This window comes from Calypte anna, chromosome 2 (genome assembly GCF_003957555.1).
Source record: "Calypte anna isolate BGI_N300 chromosome 2, bCalAnn1_v1.p, whole genome shotgun sequence".
Lineage (NCBI taxonomy): Eukaryota > Metazoa > Chordata > Aves > Apodiformes > Trochilidae > Calypte > Calypte anna.
In genome coordinates this window covers 101999113-102013404 of record NC_044245.1, presented here as the reverse complement: position 1 = coordinate 102013404, position 14292 = coordinate 101999113, and the positions used below count along the sequence as shown (strand labels likewise).

At 43.8% G+C, this 14292-nt stretch overlaps 1 protein-coding gene across 3 annotated transcripts; it reads left to right on the top strand.

Moving 5' to 3' along the window:
* The first annotated feature begins 995 nt into the window (after positions 1–995).
* On the top strand, positions 996–11252 carry TGIF1 (TGFB induced factor homeobox 1). Of its 3 annotated transcripts, none has more exons than XM_030446200.1 (3): positions 996–1084; positions 8631–8857; positions 10195–11252. In XM_030446200.1, exons 2-3 carry the CDS (start codon positions 8675–8677, stop codon positions 10759–10761), a joined length of 750 nt encoding a protein of 249 aa, XP_030302060.1. In that variant the 5' UTR covers positions 996–1084; positions 8631–8674; the 3' UTR covers positions 10762–11252. The 3 variants fall into 3 exon arrangements, with proteins under 3 accessions (XP_030302060.1, XP_008503757.1, XP_030302059.1); XM_008505535.2 differs by lacking the exon at positions 996–1084 and adding an exon at positions 1387–1846; XM_030446199.1 differs by lacking the exon at positions 996–1084 and adding an exon at positions 3436–3625.
* The last annotated feature ends 3040 nt before the right edge of the window (positions 11253–14292 follow it).

Below are 14292 nucleotides of genomic sequence, written 5' to 3'. Positions count from 1 at the left end.
AGCCACCAACCTAAACAGCCGACACCACTGCTTTGTTAACTGACATGAGTCACCAGCCGCCCTCCCCAACCCCCCAGCAGACGTCTCCCCCCTTCAGGATGTAGCAGCTGTTTTATCTCCAGCAAGGTCGCTGTAATTACGCCACATAAAAATAGTTACAAGGTACTTGGGGAGGATTTGCTGTTAAAGCGCTGGTGCTTTCCCTTCGGCTGTGAATGCGCGTTTGTGTGAATGTGCGTTTGTGTGAATGTCCGCGCCGCCGAGCAGGAAGGGGGGGGAAGGAAGGAGCCGGAGGAATTCATTATTTCATCAGCCGTTTTTAAAGCGCTTGCTTCTCAACCTCCGGCGCTTGCCCCCGCGCCTTCCTCGTCCACTAACAGCCCAGCATGTGGTGGTGCAGTACTATCAATACACACGCTCCCGTGCGTAAGAAAAAAAAACACAAAACACACCGCATCCTTGTGTGTGTTTCGAGGCAAGGCGGCTCATTTTAACTTTCCACGCCAAAGCCTTGACGCGTGAAATCTCAGCCCGCAGCTCAGCGTTGAGGACTGTGAAGTAAACACCCGGCGCCGCGGGGCACCGGGATTTAACAGGGACCGGAGATCGGGGGTGGGGGGGGAAGAGTCGGGACCTAGCGGCTGCCCTCCCGTTCCAGGGGGACTTTCCCCGCCTCACGGTGGGAAGCTAGGCCGAGCCCCCTGCCAAGGGTCGGCTTCCCAGTCCCGCGTTTCTCATCCCGGAGGAAAATAAACTGTTGCTGCACCACGTGGTCGCCTAAGAGGGATGAGTCAAGCTGTGAGACTTCTCTTTTACAGCTATAAGCATGTGCCGTAGCCAAATACACCGGGCTGGGGGAAGGAAAACAACCTTTACGAACTCAAGTAAAAATAACCCCAGAAACGGGGCTCGCCTTCTCCCGCGGGCGAGGCTGCCCAGCGACAGCAGACGGGGCTCTTTTGCTGCCACCGGGAAAGGCTGGGAGGGGAGAGCAGAAGGCAAATCAGCCCTCACCGGGGGAGGAGAGGGGGCCTCCAAGGGAGGCGAGACCCGGCCTACTGCTTTTTGGAGGGCTACTTCTGCCGTACGTACTCTCTTTTCTTTGCCTCTATTCACACGAAGGAGTGGGTGGTTCATCCGGCAGCAACAGGAGGAGGCTAGTCAAGGACAGCTGTCAAAATCCTTTCCCCCCTCCCCCGTCCCCTTCTTCCAGTTTAATGATCAAACGCCTCCCTAGAAGAAAGGCGAGGGAGCGGGGGACACGGAGGACTCCCCCCGCCGCCGCTGTGGTGTGTGCATGAGCGAGTGGATACGGGCCGACACCCCCCACCCCCTCGCCTCTGGCCCGTCCCACCCCTTCTGTCTGACAGAGCCGGAGCAGCCCGAGAGGGGAGGAGAGAGGAGGAGGAGGCAGTGCGGCAGCCGCGAGTGCCAGAGCAGCGCTCGGTTACTCTCCCGTACTCACTGCGGGGAGGAGGGGGAGGGTGGGCGCTGTGTACCTTTTCCTCCCGTGCCTTTCCTCACTTTAGCGAGCCAGGGCCAATCGCCGGCAAAAAGGAACAAAGGGAAGGGGGGAGGGAAGCCCACCCCGGCAGCGGCTGTACTAGAATCCCCCCTACCCCGGGATACAGAGCGTTGCGGCTCACGCTGACAGCAGCGCGGCACTGGACTAGGTGCCTGGCTCTACGGCGGTGTTTCTACTTCGTCGTCGCCTCCCTTCTCCTCCTCGTCGAGTTTCAAGGGGGAGCAGCGTCTCCGGCAAAGGGAGAGAAACTTGGGTCTGTGTGCGGGGTGTCCGGCGGCAGTGGCGCCTCGGTGCTGGCGATCAAGATGAAAAGTAAAAAAGGTAGTTGTAATGGGACGTGCTCACTGTTGGGAGAAAGCGGGGTGCCCTGTGCTGCTCCTCTCCCCAGGGGAATGGTTGGAGGGGTTACGGGGAGTGGGGGTGTGCTTTTGTTAAGCCAGAGACTGTTTTCCTTCTCGGCCGCTTTCTCCTTACTGCCCCCCCCGGCCGAGCTCTCGTTGAAGATGGCAGTGGATGCTCCGCTCCCAGACAAAACATGCGGGTTTGTTGTTTGGAGGCGGCTGCCTCTTCACGCCGCTGGCTCCCTGTCAAAAACGTCCAGCCACCCGCTTTGTGCCTCCGCGAAGTTTTGTTTTCTCTCCCTCCGCCAACCCTCTTGCCCCTAACCTCTGCTAAAAAGCTTTTTAAAATTTTGTTGGTTTTTAGCTTTTCAGTACGGAGTCCCGCCGTCCCGGTAACGGGGGCGGGGGGGCTAGGGTCCGGGTCGTCTTCCCAACTTGGGGCCAGGGAAGTGAGGTTGCCAGCGGCTCCGAGCGTCGCGACTCTTTGTTCGCGGCGGCGAGGGGGGAGCGGGCACGGCAGCCTGGGGCTGGGGGGGCTGGGGGGGGAGCTCGACGAGAGGGTCTCAGACCCTGTCGGCGCCCTTGGCTGCGTTGGTTCGTGAAAGTTGATGCTTTCCCTTTCCCTTTTGTCCCATAAAACAAGGAGAGGGGGGGAAAAGTAGAAAAGTTTCGACACAGGGTTAAAAGGAGGAAGACTTTTTTTTTTTTTCCTTTCCCTCACTGAAAAATAAGACTCTTTGAGTTTTCTTTGTGTTAGTATACAAACTTTCTAGTTAGATGATTGTTACTCTGCGCTTGTGGCGCTTTTAAGTGCCTTTAAATTAGAGCTTGGCCACAAAGACGCGGAGCATGCTTTCAGGTTTAACACATCTGCGGGAGGAAGGCTGAAAAGAAGTTTATAGCAAAGCAGTATCTTTTCACTTGGGATTTACCAACAGTCGGTGGCGCGGATGATGGTGTTTTGCACTGAAAGACCCATTAAACTGCCCAAAGTGGAGGGTTAGTGGGGAACAGTGCGCATGTTCAGTACTCCAGAGTTGTGCTGTTTTTCCCCTAGTACACATTCCTGCAGCTCTAGTAGAGCAACCTCGCTCATTGTTAATATCCTTGGAGCAATTAATGCATATGTAGTTCGTGAAATCATTGGGCTGCTGGAAACGTCATGTACTAGTATGGTTTGTAGCCCTCGTAAGGAGCTTGGGACGTGCAACTCGTCTAAGAAGAGCAAACACACAAAGGGAATTAAGCCACAAAGACGAAGTTTAAAGAGCAGGCAGGGTGGTGTTTAGCAAGGAAGCATTTCGAGTTCCCGTAGGAGAACGCGGCGCGTTTCAGCCTGCGAGCAAACTGCACGGATTTTTAGATTACAACATGTGCTGCATACCAAGCTCGGCCATCTGTGCCTAGAGACAGTGACAGCATTGACTTTAAAATGTTTCGGTCGTCTTAGGTAGGCTGAGATTCTTAACCTCATTGCAGGCAGGGTTGGTTAGTTATTGGTTTGGATTTTTCCCCCCTTTCTTCTTTTTTATGGTTTCACTGAATTAATTTAGCCCAGTTATTTTTAGGACATTCCTATGCTCCCTATTTGCACAGCAGTGGTGAGCTGGTTTCCTGTCTGCTGTTGCTTCCATTGTTCAGACTTCTCTCCCCGAGGGCAGCTGCTGGTTGGTGAAATACCAAACTCCCCGCACTTTCAACTGTTGTTCTTGCCACCCCCGAAATAAATGCGTGTGAAGAACGCTGACGTAGTTTCTAGGTATGCATGTGTAGGGCTTTGTCTCTGTGTGTAGATGTGTGAGGGAAGGGGGAAAAGATCTGCTTTGAGGATTGCAAGTCCTGGGCTGAAACAATGGAAACAATGAAAGGTGACAGGCGGGAGGGAGAACTTTTGAGAGGGGCCATGGGCCTGGGGTTTTCGTGGCAGAAATTAAAAAGTGTCAGGGACAAAGGGAGAAACTTCAAAAAAGGATGTTAAGGCTAGGGTGCATTTGTTTTATTAAAGGTTGGGCTTGTAGTTATTTGTTACCTTCCGGCATTTGAGGCTCCTTCAAGAAGTCTCAAAGAGTGACTTTGTTACTTATACTCCTAGAAAAATACCGTTTTAATAAAAATAAAAAAAAGAGTATAATACAGCCAAGTCAGGTCGTTTTAGAAGTGATAGATCACAAGCTGTAAAATGCAGAGGAAAAGAAACTGGTTCCTCAATTATTAAACTTTTTTCTGAGGAAAAAAATGTCGTGTTTTTCTGTGGAAATTCCCTTCTACGTTCTTGTAGCTCTTGTTGACTTATTAATAATTTTAAAGATTTATTTTTGTTGATGTTTTTTAAAGTAAAATTTAAGTTAGGTTTCTTTGTGTGTTGGACTGGGGGGGAGGGCAGTAGGGTGTTTTTGAGTGTGTGGTTTTTTTTTTTTTCTTTTGCTTAATCTGTGCATTAAACCCCCGAGGAACTCCTCTGTGGATAGTTTCATTTACAAAAAATAAGGTGATAGCAATCACACTGAACATATTCAGCTTGTTAATTAGCTGATTTAGAATACAATCTCGCAAAGACTCAGGCATGTGCTCAAGTTTATACATGTGAGGAATCTTACTGAACTTGGTTACAACAAGATCGGGGCCGTGTACGGGAACTGGTTCTGTTTATCTGTGCTCATAAAAAGAATCCAGCTTAAGAAATTCAGAGAACCCTAAGGGGGTGAGAGGTTTTCTGTAAGGTGATTTTTGTCTGTCTCCTCTCTGGAGGGCAGAGATTGTTCCTTGTGGTATACTTTGTCCTGTTTTGAATAACAATTGCCACTTCTGCCACTTCCTCTGTGAAGCCTTTCCTCGACACAATGGGATGGTTGTTGGTGTGGGCTGTTTTTGTTTGCTTTTTTTTTCCTTTTTTCTTGAGACTCAGTTTAAGTTTTCCATTTGCTTAACTTCCATTTAATTTGTATCAGCCTCTCTAAATACTTTCTCCTCCCCTTGAAAGTATTTCAGCATGCTGTCTTAAGTAGCAGTAGTTAATTTTGAAATCGACTTTAGTCATCACTGTACTTCTACTCAAGTTGTTTCAAGCTGTTAATGGTTGGGTGTTGAGCCTAGACTCGAGATCCTAGGTGTAATCTTCCTTGAGCTGATTACATGTGGACTTGTAAAGTCTTCTGGCCTGTGCAACAGTACATTCACTCATGTACATGACTTCAGCTGGGAAGCCACGAGGATAAATTTATAAAGAAGGGATGCTGATCATGTAGCTCTTCAGTGATCATATGTGTGGACTGCTCATCTAAGTGGCGATGGAAGGAGTGAGAACTGAGTTTTTGTTGCATTTTTTTAAATTATTATTATTGTCCCCCAGTCTTCTCTGGAGATGAATTTGGGCTGCTTTAATTTAGTCCTGTAAAACAATTTTTCTGTTTAGATTAAACCTATTTAGGAGGAGACATAAAATAACCTGGCGCTAGCCTGCTTCCAAGACAAAATAAATTAGTAGGTCAGCTGGGGCTACTCGCGTCCACAAGCCTTTATTCTGGGTGTAAAGAGCAGTAAGCCAATGGTCCAGTCGTGGAGCCCAGCCAGAAGCCTTTTCAGTTGGGCCCTGTTAAAACAGGAAACCAGCAGCGAATAGCCTGATTACTAACAAGACGGAAAAACAAAGCAGGGTTGTAATCAGCAGGAATGCTTTAATGAAAACAGAGCCCTGACAGCAACAACGTGGCTCCTGCTCTAGTAAAAAAATATCAGCTGGGGTAGTGCGAGATTTCTAGCCCTGACTTCCTGTTGCTGCTCGCTCTGTACAGGCGAGGGAGAGACCTTCCACAAGTTCAGAGGGCTGATCGTCTATTTAAATGAGCTCATTTAGATGAGGAGAAGTTGTACTACGCTGGGTTTCCTGCTTAACCAAAACCTGCTTTGTGTCACTTACTGTGTCAATTAATATGACACACTAAGGGAGCGGGTCAAAGGGCAGGCTCAGATATTGACTCATTTCTTGCTAGGTAGGTTATGGTTAGTCAGATGGCAACTTTTACTTTAGCAGAATAACTTGTCTGCAAAATAGAGAAACGTTTTTGTGCTGCTGGCTTTCAGACAGAATTTTGTCACTTTTTTTGAAGGGGGATGTGAAAAAGTGCAACAGTTCTAGAAGTTTTCCTTCCAATCAGTTTTCTCAAGTTCAGAGAGGCTCCTGTGGAATCTTTTAGCTGTGTGTTAGTTGTTGGAGAGGTTACTCCAGATGGGGAGGAGGGGTGTGTTTGTCTGGAGGATTTCTTGTTATGCCACATAAATCTGGATTGCAAACCATTAGACACCCAACTTTCTCACAGGAGTAGGTTTTTTTTTTTTTTTTTGGCTTCTCTTCCCTCTTGTTTCCAGCCCTCACTGCCTCTCCCTGTTTTCTTAAGTCCCGTTTTGTTGCCTATTATATTTAAAAACAAACAAAAAAACCCCAACCCACTGAAGTGCTGCAACACTTCTGGTTTCTGACAAACAAGAACAGCTCACTTGAAAACATTGTCTGAATAGCGTGGGCTAGTTTTAGCTAGTTTTAAAATTAAGTTTAAAAGGGGTGAGCTGCTTTGTAGAGCCATCGTGTTGTCTGTGCAGGATCTTTGTTCCAAGAAGTGCTCCTCGTGGCTGCAGGAGCCCATTGTGCAAGGCATGTTCTCAGGTTGGGTTGCAAGCATGACAGCACTTTCCGTGAAGCATTGATAAATACAAAGCAGTTTTCTCGGAATCATTTTAAAGCAAACTTGACATACTTTCTACATGAAATAAGAACCTGTTTACATAATTTGAAGTTTGTCTGGTGTTGGCTATTTAAATATTGTCCTATTGTTCCTGTTCTATGACTGGATAATTTATGTAGCTAATCATCACAGGAAAAATTTGATATGTCAGTTTGGTGTGTGTTGGTTACATAAATCAGCAATTGGGAGAATGAAAACAATACGAAGTAAGTTACTGAAGTAACTATGCCAGACAAATAGGAGATTGATCATCCTACTGGGAATGCTTGCATATCAAAAATAGGCATTGAAATTTGGACAGCTTAAGCTAAAGTAAGAATGTTTGAGCTATTCATAAATAGAGGAAGGCAAGAATAATTTACCATATCAGCTTTGGATGAAGTTTGAAAGTATGGTCCCCTTCTGATACCTCCTTCCTCAGTATTAAGGAAAACTTGCACACACATTTTTTTTCTTTCTGTGTTGTGGGTCTTTGGTTTCGTTGTTTGTTTTCAAATGGCATTAATTCTGTCTTTACTTAGGCATATAACTGTAGTTTTATATAGTTCTGTACTTTCATGGGCATACTTGTATATTAGGGCTGACTTTGTTTCCTTAAACAGAATTTTTGAATTCTGGGTGATTGCCCACATAAAAAATTTACGTTTGACATTTTACTTGGTTTTACTGTTGAGATTTTTAGTTTTTATATTAGGAATGAGCAAACTTCTACTTCCACCTCCCCCCCATCTAAGTTCAAAGCATAGATAAATTAAGAGCTTGTTTTGCCTCTGTAGTTTATAGCAAATACTTCTGAAAACCTGTATAATTTTCCTGGAAAAAATATTTTTAAATACTACTATTTGAAAATGGGTGGCATCTTACTGGAATTTATACATAGTTTGTAAGATTGCTAAAATTGCTGGTGAGGTAAACACCTGGTAAGTATTTAAAGCATGATTTTCTTCGTCTTTGCAGTACTATTTGTTTCCTCAGTGATGTATATACTCTACAAAAGAAGTATAATTTTGTAGTCTTCCTAACAATAGAATACTTGTTTTTGTTCTACTTGTGTCCCATATCTTGTCACTAGTAGTGTGGTATGTATATATAAGAAGGGATAATCAAACTTTGAAATCTGCTCCTTCCTTGGTATGGAAGGAAAAAGGTTTGCAGCTAACTTGTAAATCTTGAACCTTTGTTGTAACTGTAGGACAAAGCACACATTTCCACATATTAAAATATGAGATGAAAATAATTAAAAATCAGGATGCAAAGTAGCGCATTTAAAACAAACAAACAAACAAGCCTAGCCAAACATGAAGTGATTGTGGTTCTTTGATGCAGAAGTGTAATTAAATTACAGCAGTCTATCTCCTGATAAACTGGTAGACTCTTACATGACTGAAACACCTGGTTCTTTCACCTTCTTGCAATTTTTTTCCCTTCCTAAGTAAAAATCTACTCAACGGTGGGAGCAGATGCATTTCCCCCCTTTTTTCTTACTCCATTAATTCTTCTTACTAGACCTAGGATGAACTTTCAATTTAGAAAATCCACAAGCTCTCTTTCCCAGAAGGGGTGCATCAGCATGTAAGTAAATAACCCATTGCTTGGGGTGTTTTTAACTTAACCAGTGGCTTTTGCCCAGCCACTGGATAGTCAGTTATCCTTGCCACTGGATAGTTATCCTTCAAGAAAAGTGTTGGGTGCATATAATAGAAAGCAAATTTTAACAATATTGGTATTAGATAGAAGCTGTCTGGTAACATGCAGCAGAGAAAAGGTTGCCAGGGGAACAAGTAAAAGAGGGTTTGAAGAGAAGAATTACCCTAGGAACAGCTCATTGGTGCTACTTCTTGTTCAGCTGACAGAAAAGCTACAGCTTGATAAGTTAACACTTCAGGACACATCTCCTGTATGGGAGGCCATACTGTGATTCATAGTAAAGACAGTTAATGTAATAAAAAGGAAACTGTAGAATGCTGGAGCTGAGTAGTTTATGGATATAGGAGGCTGATTGTTCTTGTCTTCTTATAATTGTAGGTGTAGTTGCAATATCAGGCAGTGAAACAGAGGATGACGACACTATGGATGTCCCACTGGATCTTTCCTCATCTGCTGGCTCAGGCAAACGGAGGAGACGTGGCAACCTTCCCAAGGAATCCGTGCAGATTCTTCGGGACTGGCTATATGAGCACCGATACAATGCTTATCCTTCAGAGCAAGAAAAAGCGCTGTTATCCCGACAGACACACCTTTCCACACTACAGGTATTAAAAAAACTAGTTCTTGCATCAAAAGAAGCTGTTTTCTTGTTCATTTATCTGTGTTTAAGTCACTGATACAAATGTTTACACTGCATGTTGAGATTCCTTTTTTATTGTTACTCCTCTTCTGATGGTACTTGTAAGGAAAAATACAAATGAATTATGTGTTACGATTGTCTTTGTTCATTGGGAATAAAAATTCTTCTCTAGGAGAACAGATAGCTGTGAATTTGAGGATGCATGTTAAGCTTCAGAATCGAGATCCAAAAGACATAAAGTATCTGTATAGGGTAATTTACTATGACAAAAAGACTTTATGGTCTGCAGAGATTTTATGGTGATCGATACACAGCTTAACATGTAATTCTTCACTTCTAAAACTGCAACTTAAGGCTCATTCTTGTAGAACATGCACATAAATGATTATGTTTATGGTCACTTTCATTAAGATCAGTGGAACAACCTATATGGGATAGAGCTACTCAAGTGTGTTAGTGTGGGCATGATGAGACTTTTTCTGTGGTTAGTATCAAATCTCATCTTGGGATACTGTTTGCTGCTGTGCAGTCCCTTGGATACATAGTTCTTCTCTTCTGTGATACTCTTTGGTGGAATAGTTGCCCACAGTTGCTGCTTTCCACCCTGGGGACAGGTGGCTTCATAAGAACTTGGATAAACCCAGGTTTGGTTTTGAGAGATGTTAAATATAGAGCACTCCATTCCTCTTCTGGGCTTTTTTTTTTCAGGTTAATTCGTTAGTACAAATTTCATAATTGGCTGTACAGTGAAATTTCCTCACTGTAACATCATAAAGAAAATCTTTATGTAGTAAACAGAAAAAAACCCATGTTAAACTATAAACTATCCTGTATCGCCCAGGAAACTGGTTTGATATTTAAACAAGGACAAACTTAAATGAGGTAATTCATGTTATGTCTGTCGACACAGTCAGTTGAACAAGGAAAATCAGTAACTATTTGTGGGAGGAGTGGCTCTTTTCAGAGAGAAAAGGTTTTCCTGTTGTTAATTAACCTAAGCTAGGGAACAATAGCTAATAGGTTAATGTGTGTGCACAGAGTTAAAAGCTAAACCCCTCTGTTGGAGCTAGCAGTCTTGAGACTTATCCCGGGGCTTTCTGTAACAGGAGTGGGGAGCTGGGGGTAGAGCCTGGAGGAGGGAAGGGCCCTTGCCAGGCATGTCACAACTTGTCAGTAGGTCTCTCTTTTGTTCTGCAGTTAAGGAAACTGCTTGGAGGGATTCATTAATCTAACTCAACGACTCTAATGGCACATAGTTGGAAATGAATGAACGCAGAAATTAAGATGTCATTATATTCCCAGGTCTGCAACTGGTTTATCAATGCACGCCGCAGGCTTTTACCTGACATGCTGAGGAAGGATGGCAAAGACCCGAATCAATTCACTATCTCACGGCGAGGGACCAAGCTTCCTGAGAGCAGCCTGGTGGAGTCTTCCATCAGCACAAAGAACTACATTCCCTTGCTGGAGGAGACTGCCTTCCTTCCCACAGCTGCACCACTCGGCAAGACTGTGCCCTCTTCCAAGCCGGCTTCCCCGGGATCTGTCCTGGCTCGGCCATCAGTGATTTGCCACACGACTGTGACTGCATTGAAGGACGCCCCTTTCCACTTTTGCCAGCCAGCTGATGTAGGCCTGACCACGGACCTGCAGCAGCCCCCAGCCAACAGCTTCACAGATAACTCCCTGCCCTACCATGAGGATGCATCTAAACTGGGACCTGGTGCAAATACACAGAGCGGGCTCTTCAACACTCCTCCTCCAACCCCACCAGACCTTAACCAGGATTTTAGTGGTTTTCAGCTACTGGTGGATGTTGCACTCAAAAGGGCGGCAGAGATGGAGTTGCAGGCAAAACTTATGGCCTAAGTCCCTTTCCTTCTCCTTCCCCGTTTGTTTTTCCAGGCAGGGATCTAACAGCTTGTGTGGTTATTGCCACCCACACGATATCAAGAGACTTCACTGCATTATTATTATTTTTTTTTTATTAATCTTATTTGCACAAGGGATTGCTGAAATGAAGCTTCCTGTCACTGAGATGGTCTTCAGTGGAATATGGTCATTCCAAGAATTATGAACTTAAAGCTACTGTAGAAAGAAAGGATTGTGTGTTGGTTGGTTTTTTTTTTTATGTTTTCTTTGTAGGTTTTTCATAATGTGAGATGGTTCCCAAGATCATGTGATTTGTTTTTGTTTCTTTCAGACTGTGCAATATCTAGTAATGATATAGAGTCTTCTTATCATTCCCAAGCGGAACAGAATATACCGACACGCTGTCTAAAATAAATTTTCAATTTTTTTAACAATATGAACTTTGGATGATTATGCTTTTTTCCCATAATGTAATAAAATATTTTCTTTAAAAATGGATGCATACAGAGTATTTTGTTGAATACAAGCTTTGCAGAATACATAGCTCTGCTCTTAAAATAAAGGGAAGTGAGAAATTTTGGTTTAGAGTGCTATGCTAGCAGTTGTTAACTAGATGTTTAAAGGAATGCTGAAAAGTGGGCCAGAAGTACCTAACCATGTCCTGCTATGTTGAAATGTTTTTAAAGGGGCTAAAGGAAGCCATGTGGGCAACTCTGAATTTCAGAGGAATATCTTAAATCCCCCTAAGAATTCTAGTGACTGCCTCCTAGAAATACTTCAGTGCTGGGAAATGTGATGGCCCATGGGCAAATTCTCCTGCAGATGAAATGAGAAGACCAGATGAGTGTTCTTTGCAGGTGTTTGTGATACAGCTCCTAGACATCACTGGTGACAAATTTTGAGGGGGTAGGACAAGGACACCCACTCCTTACCCTTCTTGGACTAGCAGTGACAAGATTTTGACTCTAAGTCTAGTAGACTGAAATAGAAGAGGTTACATTGGGTTGAAATCCGAGTTCTGGGAGCTAGGTCTTCATAAGATGCTTCAACAGGTGGTTGAATTAAGATTTAGAAGAGATCCCTGAGTGTATTCTGGAAAAGAGAATCTAAGTTACCTTTCAGCAAAGAACTTTGTTATCAAAATAACTTAGTACTAAAAAGTCAGCTCGCATTTCAGTTTACTTGAATGTCAGTAACCCACCATTACCCTTCCAACAGCATGGAAATAAGAGACCTCTGGGAAAAAAAAATAGGTCCAGCTAATCCTTAAAAACAAAACCAGTTGTCAGTTTGGGAGGCTTGGGGAGGAGAGGACTTTGTGGTGAAGAAAAGCTGAGTAATTTGGGGATATCCTGCAAGACTCGGACTGCAATGTGTATGTATTTTGTTTGCTGTGACATTTTTCTTTAGTATCAGAAATAATTTGTTTTCTGGAGTACTCTGGAATTCAGCTGAACTCCTGCCTTTAACCTTCAGGTTTAAAATCTATTTTTTTAAAGGCAAGTATTAAACACTGTGGCTTACTCATGTCTGCATCAGCATCAGTAACAGTCATCCTAATATACTGTATGAATATAGACTTTTTTAAAAAAATACTTTGCATTGAAATTTAGCAAAAATAATTTTGCACATAGCCAGAATTGGCTGTATAATTTGTCTTCAAGGAATAGCATGTAAACCCAGAAAGACCATTATGCTGTACTTCTAGGCTTTTTTCCTGGGATACTCGTATACTGGGTTTTTTTCTTAGTTGTTTGTTTTTTAATGGCTAACTTTAAAATAAAAGGCAAGTACGCGCTTGCGTAACTGTGAGATCAGTGTTGGAGGGAAAAGTCGGTCAATAGACCTCCTTTTGTGGCATGAACAAGTGGGTGCTAGACACTTGAAGAGGAGTATAGTCTTTGGTAATGGTTTAGAAAGTATTTCCTTGTCTGCAGGCAGGAGGGAACTTTATTGCAACAGTCCTTACACCTGTGCCTCAAGCACTGATGAAAGAAAGACAAAAGACAACCTCATGCAAATATGTTTGCATTTTTCCTTTTTTTTTTTTTTTTTTTTTTTTTTTTTTTGCAGGTGGTCAGCAAGTTTATGGAAAAAAAAAACCCTGAGCTTTGCTTGCTGAGCTGACCAGTTCTATAATTCCACTACAACAGCTGCAGTAATGAAAATGAAAAAAGGATGAGGAAGAAAGCTGTTGCCATTCAGGTTAACAGTTTTCATTGAAAGTAAAAGCCTGTGGTCTCTGTGCTGTTTTCATTTACCATTATGCCACACAAAGTGGCATTAGTGTAACTCGGCACCAAAGTCCTGCCCCTGTGATGAGCACTGCATTTCCATTTTGCTGACTTACTTACCCTGGGGACTTGTGACCAGTTTTGCTTAAGGCCAATTATTTAATTTTTTCTAATTATTACTTGTGTTCAGGTTACACCTAGAAGTTCAGCAGTAGTCATAATCCAAACACCTTTGGCTGAGTAGCACCTGGCACACAGTGTAAAAGCTTTTCCCTACCCTGAGGTGTTATTTAACTTGGAGGAAGAAAATGACTCGTATTGAGTACCCACTAAAATAGTATCAAAAGGGAGTTTCTGCTTTCCTGTGATCTAGCACTGGCAGTCTTGGTGCAGACTATTGAAATTTGCCTGTAGCTATTATTTCAGATCAGAAACTTTAAGTAACTCCAGGTAGTTATCAAAGGCAGGTAGGTGTAGGGCATCACATGGAGCTAGGATGCAGATCTGAGGAGTAGTCCAAGTAACAAAGTAAAGGCTTCATGTGTTGGCCACTCATCTCTGCTAGGGTGAAGAAATTGTTCACTTCCAGAAACTTGTTTCACTGTGGAATGAGTTAAAAAAAAAAAAAAAAAAAAAAAGGGAATAGAAATAAACAATGAGAGAACAGGGGCAGTTCTGCTGTTCTTGCTTCAGTGATAAACCTAATTGCATGGCAGCTGTGTCAAAATCCATCTCCTGACTGAAAACACACACTTAAGCCGACTGTGAAGATGAAGGGAAGGCATTGCCGTGTGTGACTGTAGACCACACGGCCAGCCAGGCCATAAATGAGCTCAGAGGTATGACAAATCTGTGCCAGGGAAAACAGCTCACGCAGACTTCGTCAACCTTGTTTTCATGGCTTTTGTGTCTTGTAAACAACTTGTGGCAGCTGCATGTGATAAATCTGTGCAGAGCAAAAATAATTACAATAGGGAGGGGAATCTTGAGGCTGGTGTCACTGCCTGTGTGCATAGAGAGGGGGTGTCTTGGTGCCTCTCTGGGGAGAGGGGGAGCCTGTGGTATCCCACAGGTCTTCTGGCTTCTGCCATGAGGTCAGTGCACACGTCTGTAAGACCAATGAAGCTGTAACAGCTGTTCTCATGTGCTAAGGGGGAGAAAAGGGGCACAAGGAGAACACAAAACCAGGATAACTGGCTTTGGGAGGGCAGGACAGCCAAGTCTGTGAGCTCCTGTGTGGTTCTGGCTCTGTGGCCAGAAAGATGCTGCTGCCTGAGTAAAGCAGTGTAGGGCA

Bases quoted from the DNA above. Each gene is read 5' to 3' on its own strand.
- TGIF1 (XM_008505535.2), top strand. The intron at 8,858-10,194 runs GTATTAAAAAAA...TTATATTCCCAG, and splicing joins CACACCTTTCCACACTACAG to GTCTGCAACTGGTTTATCAA.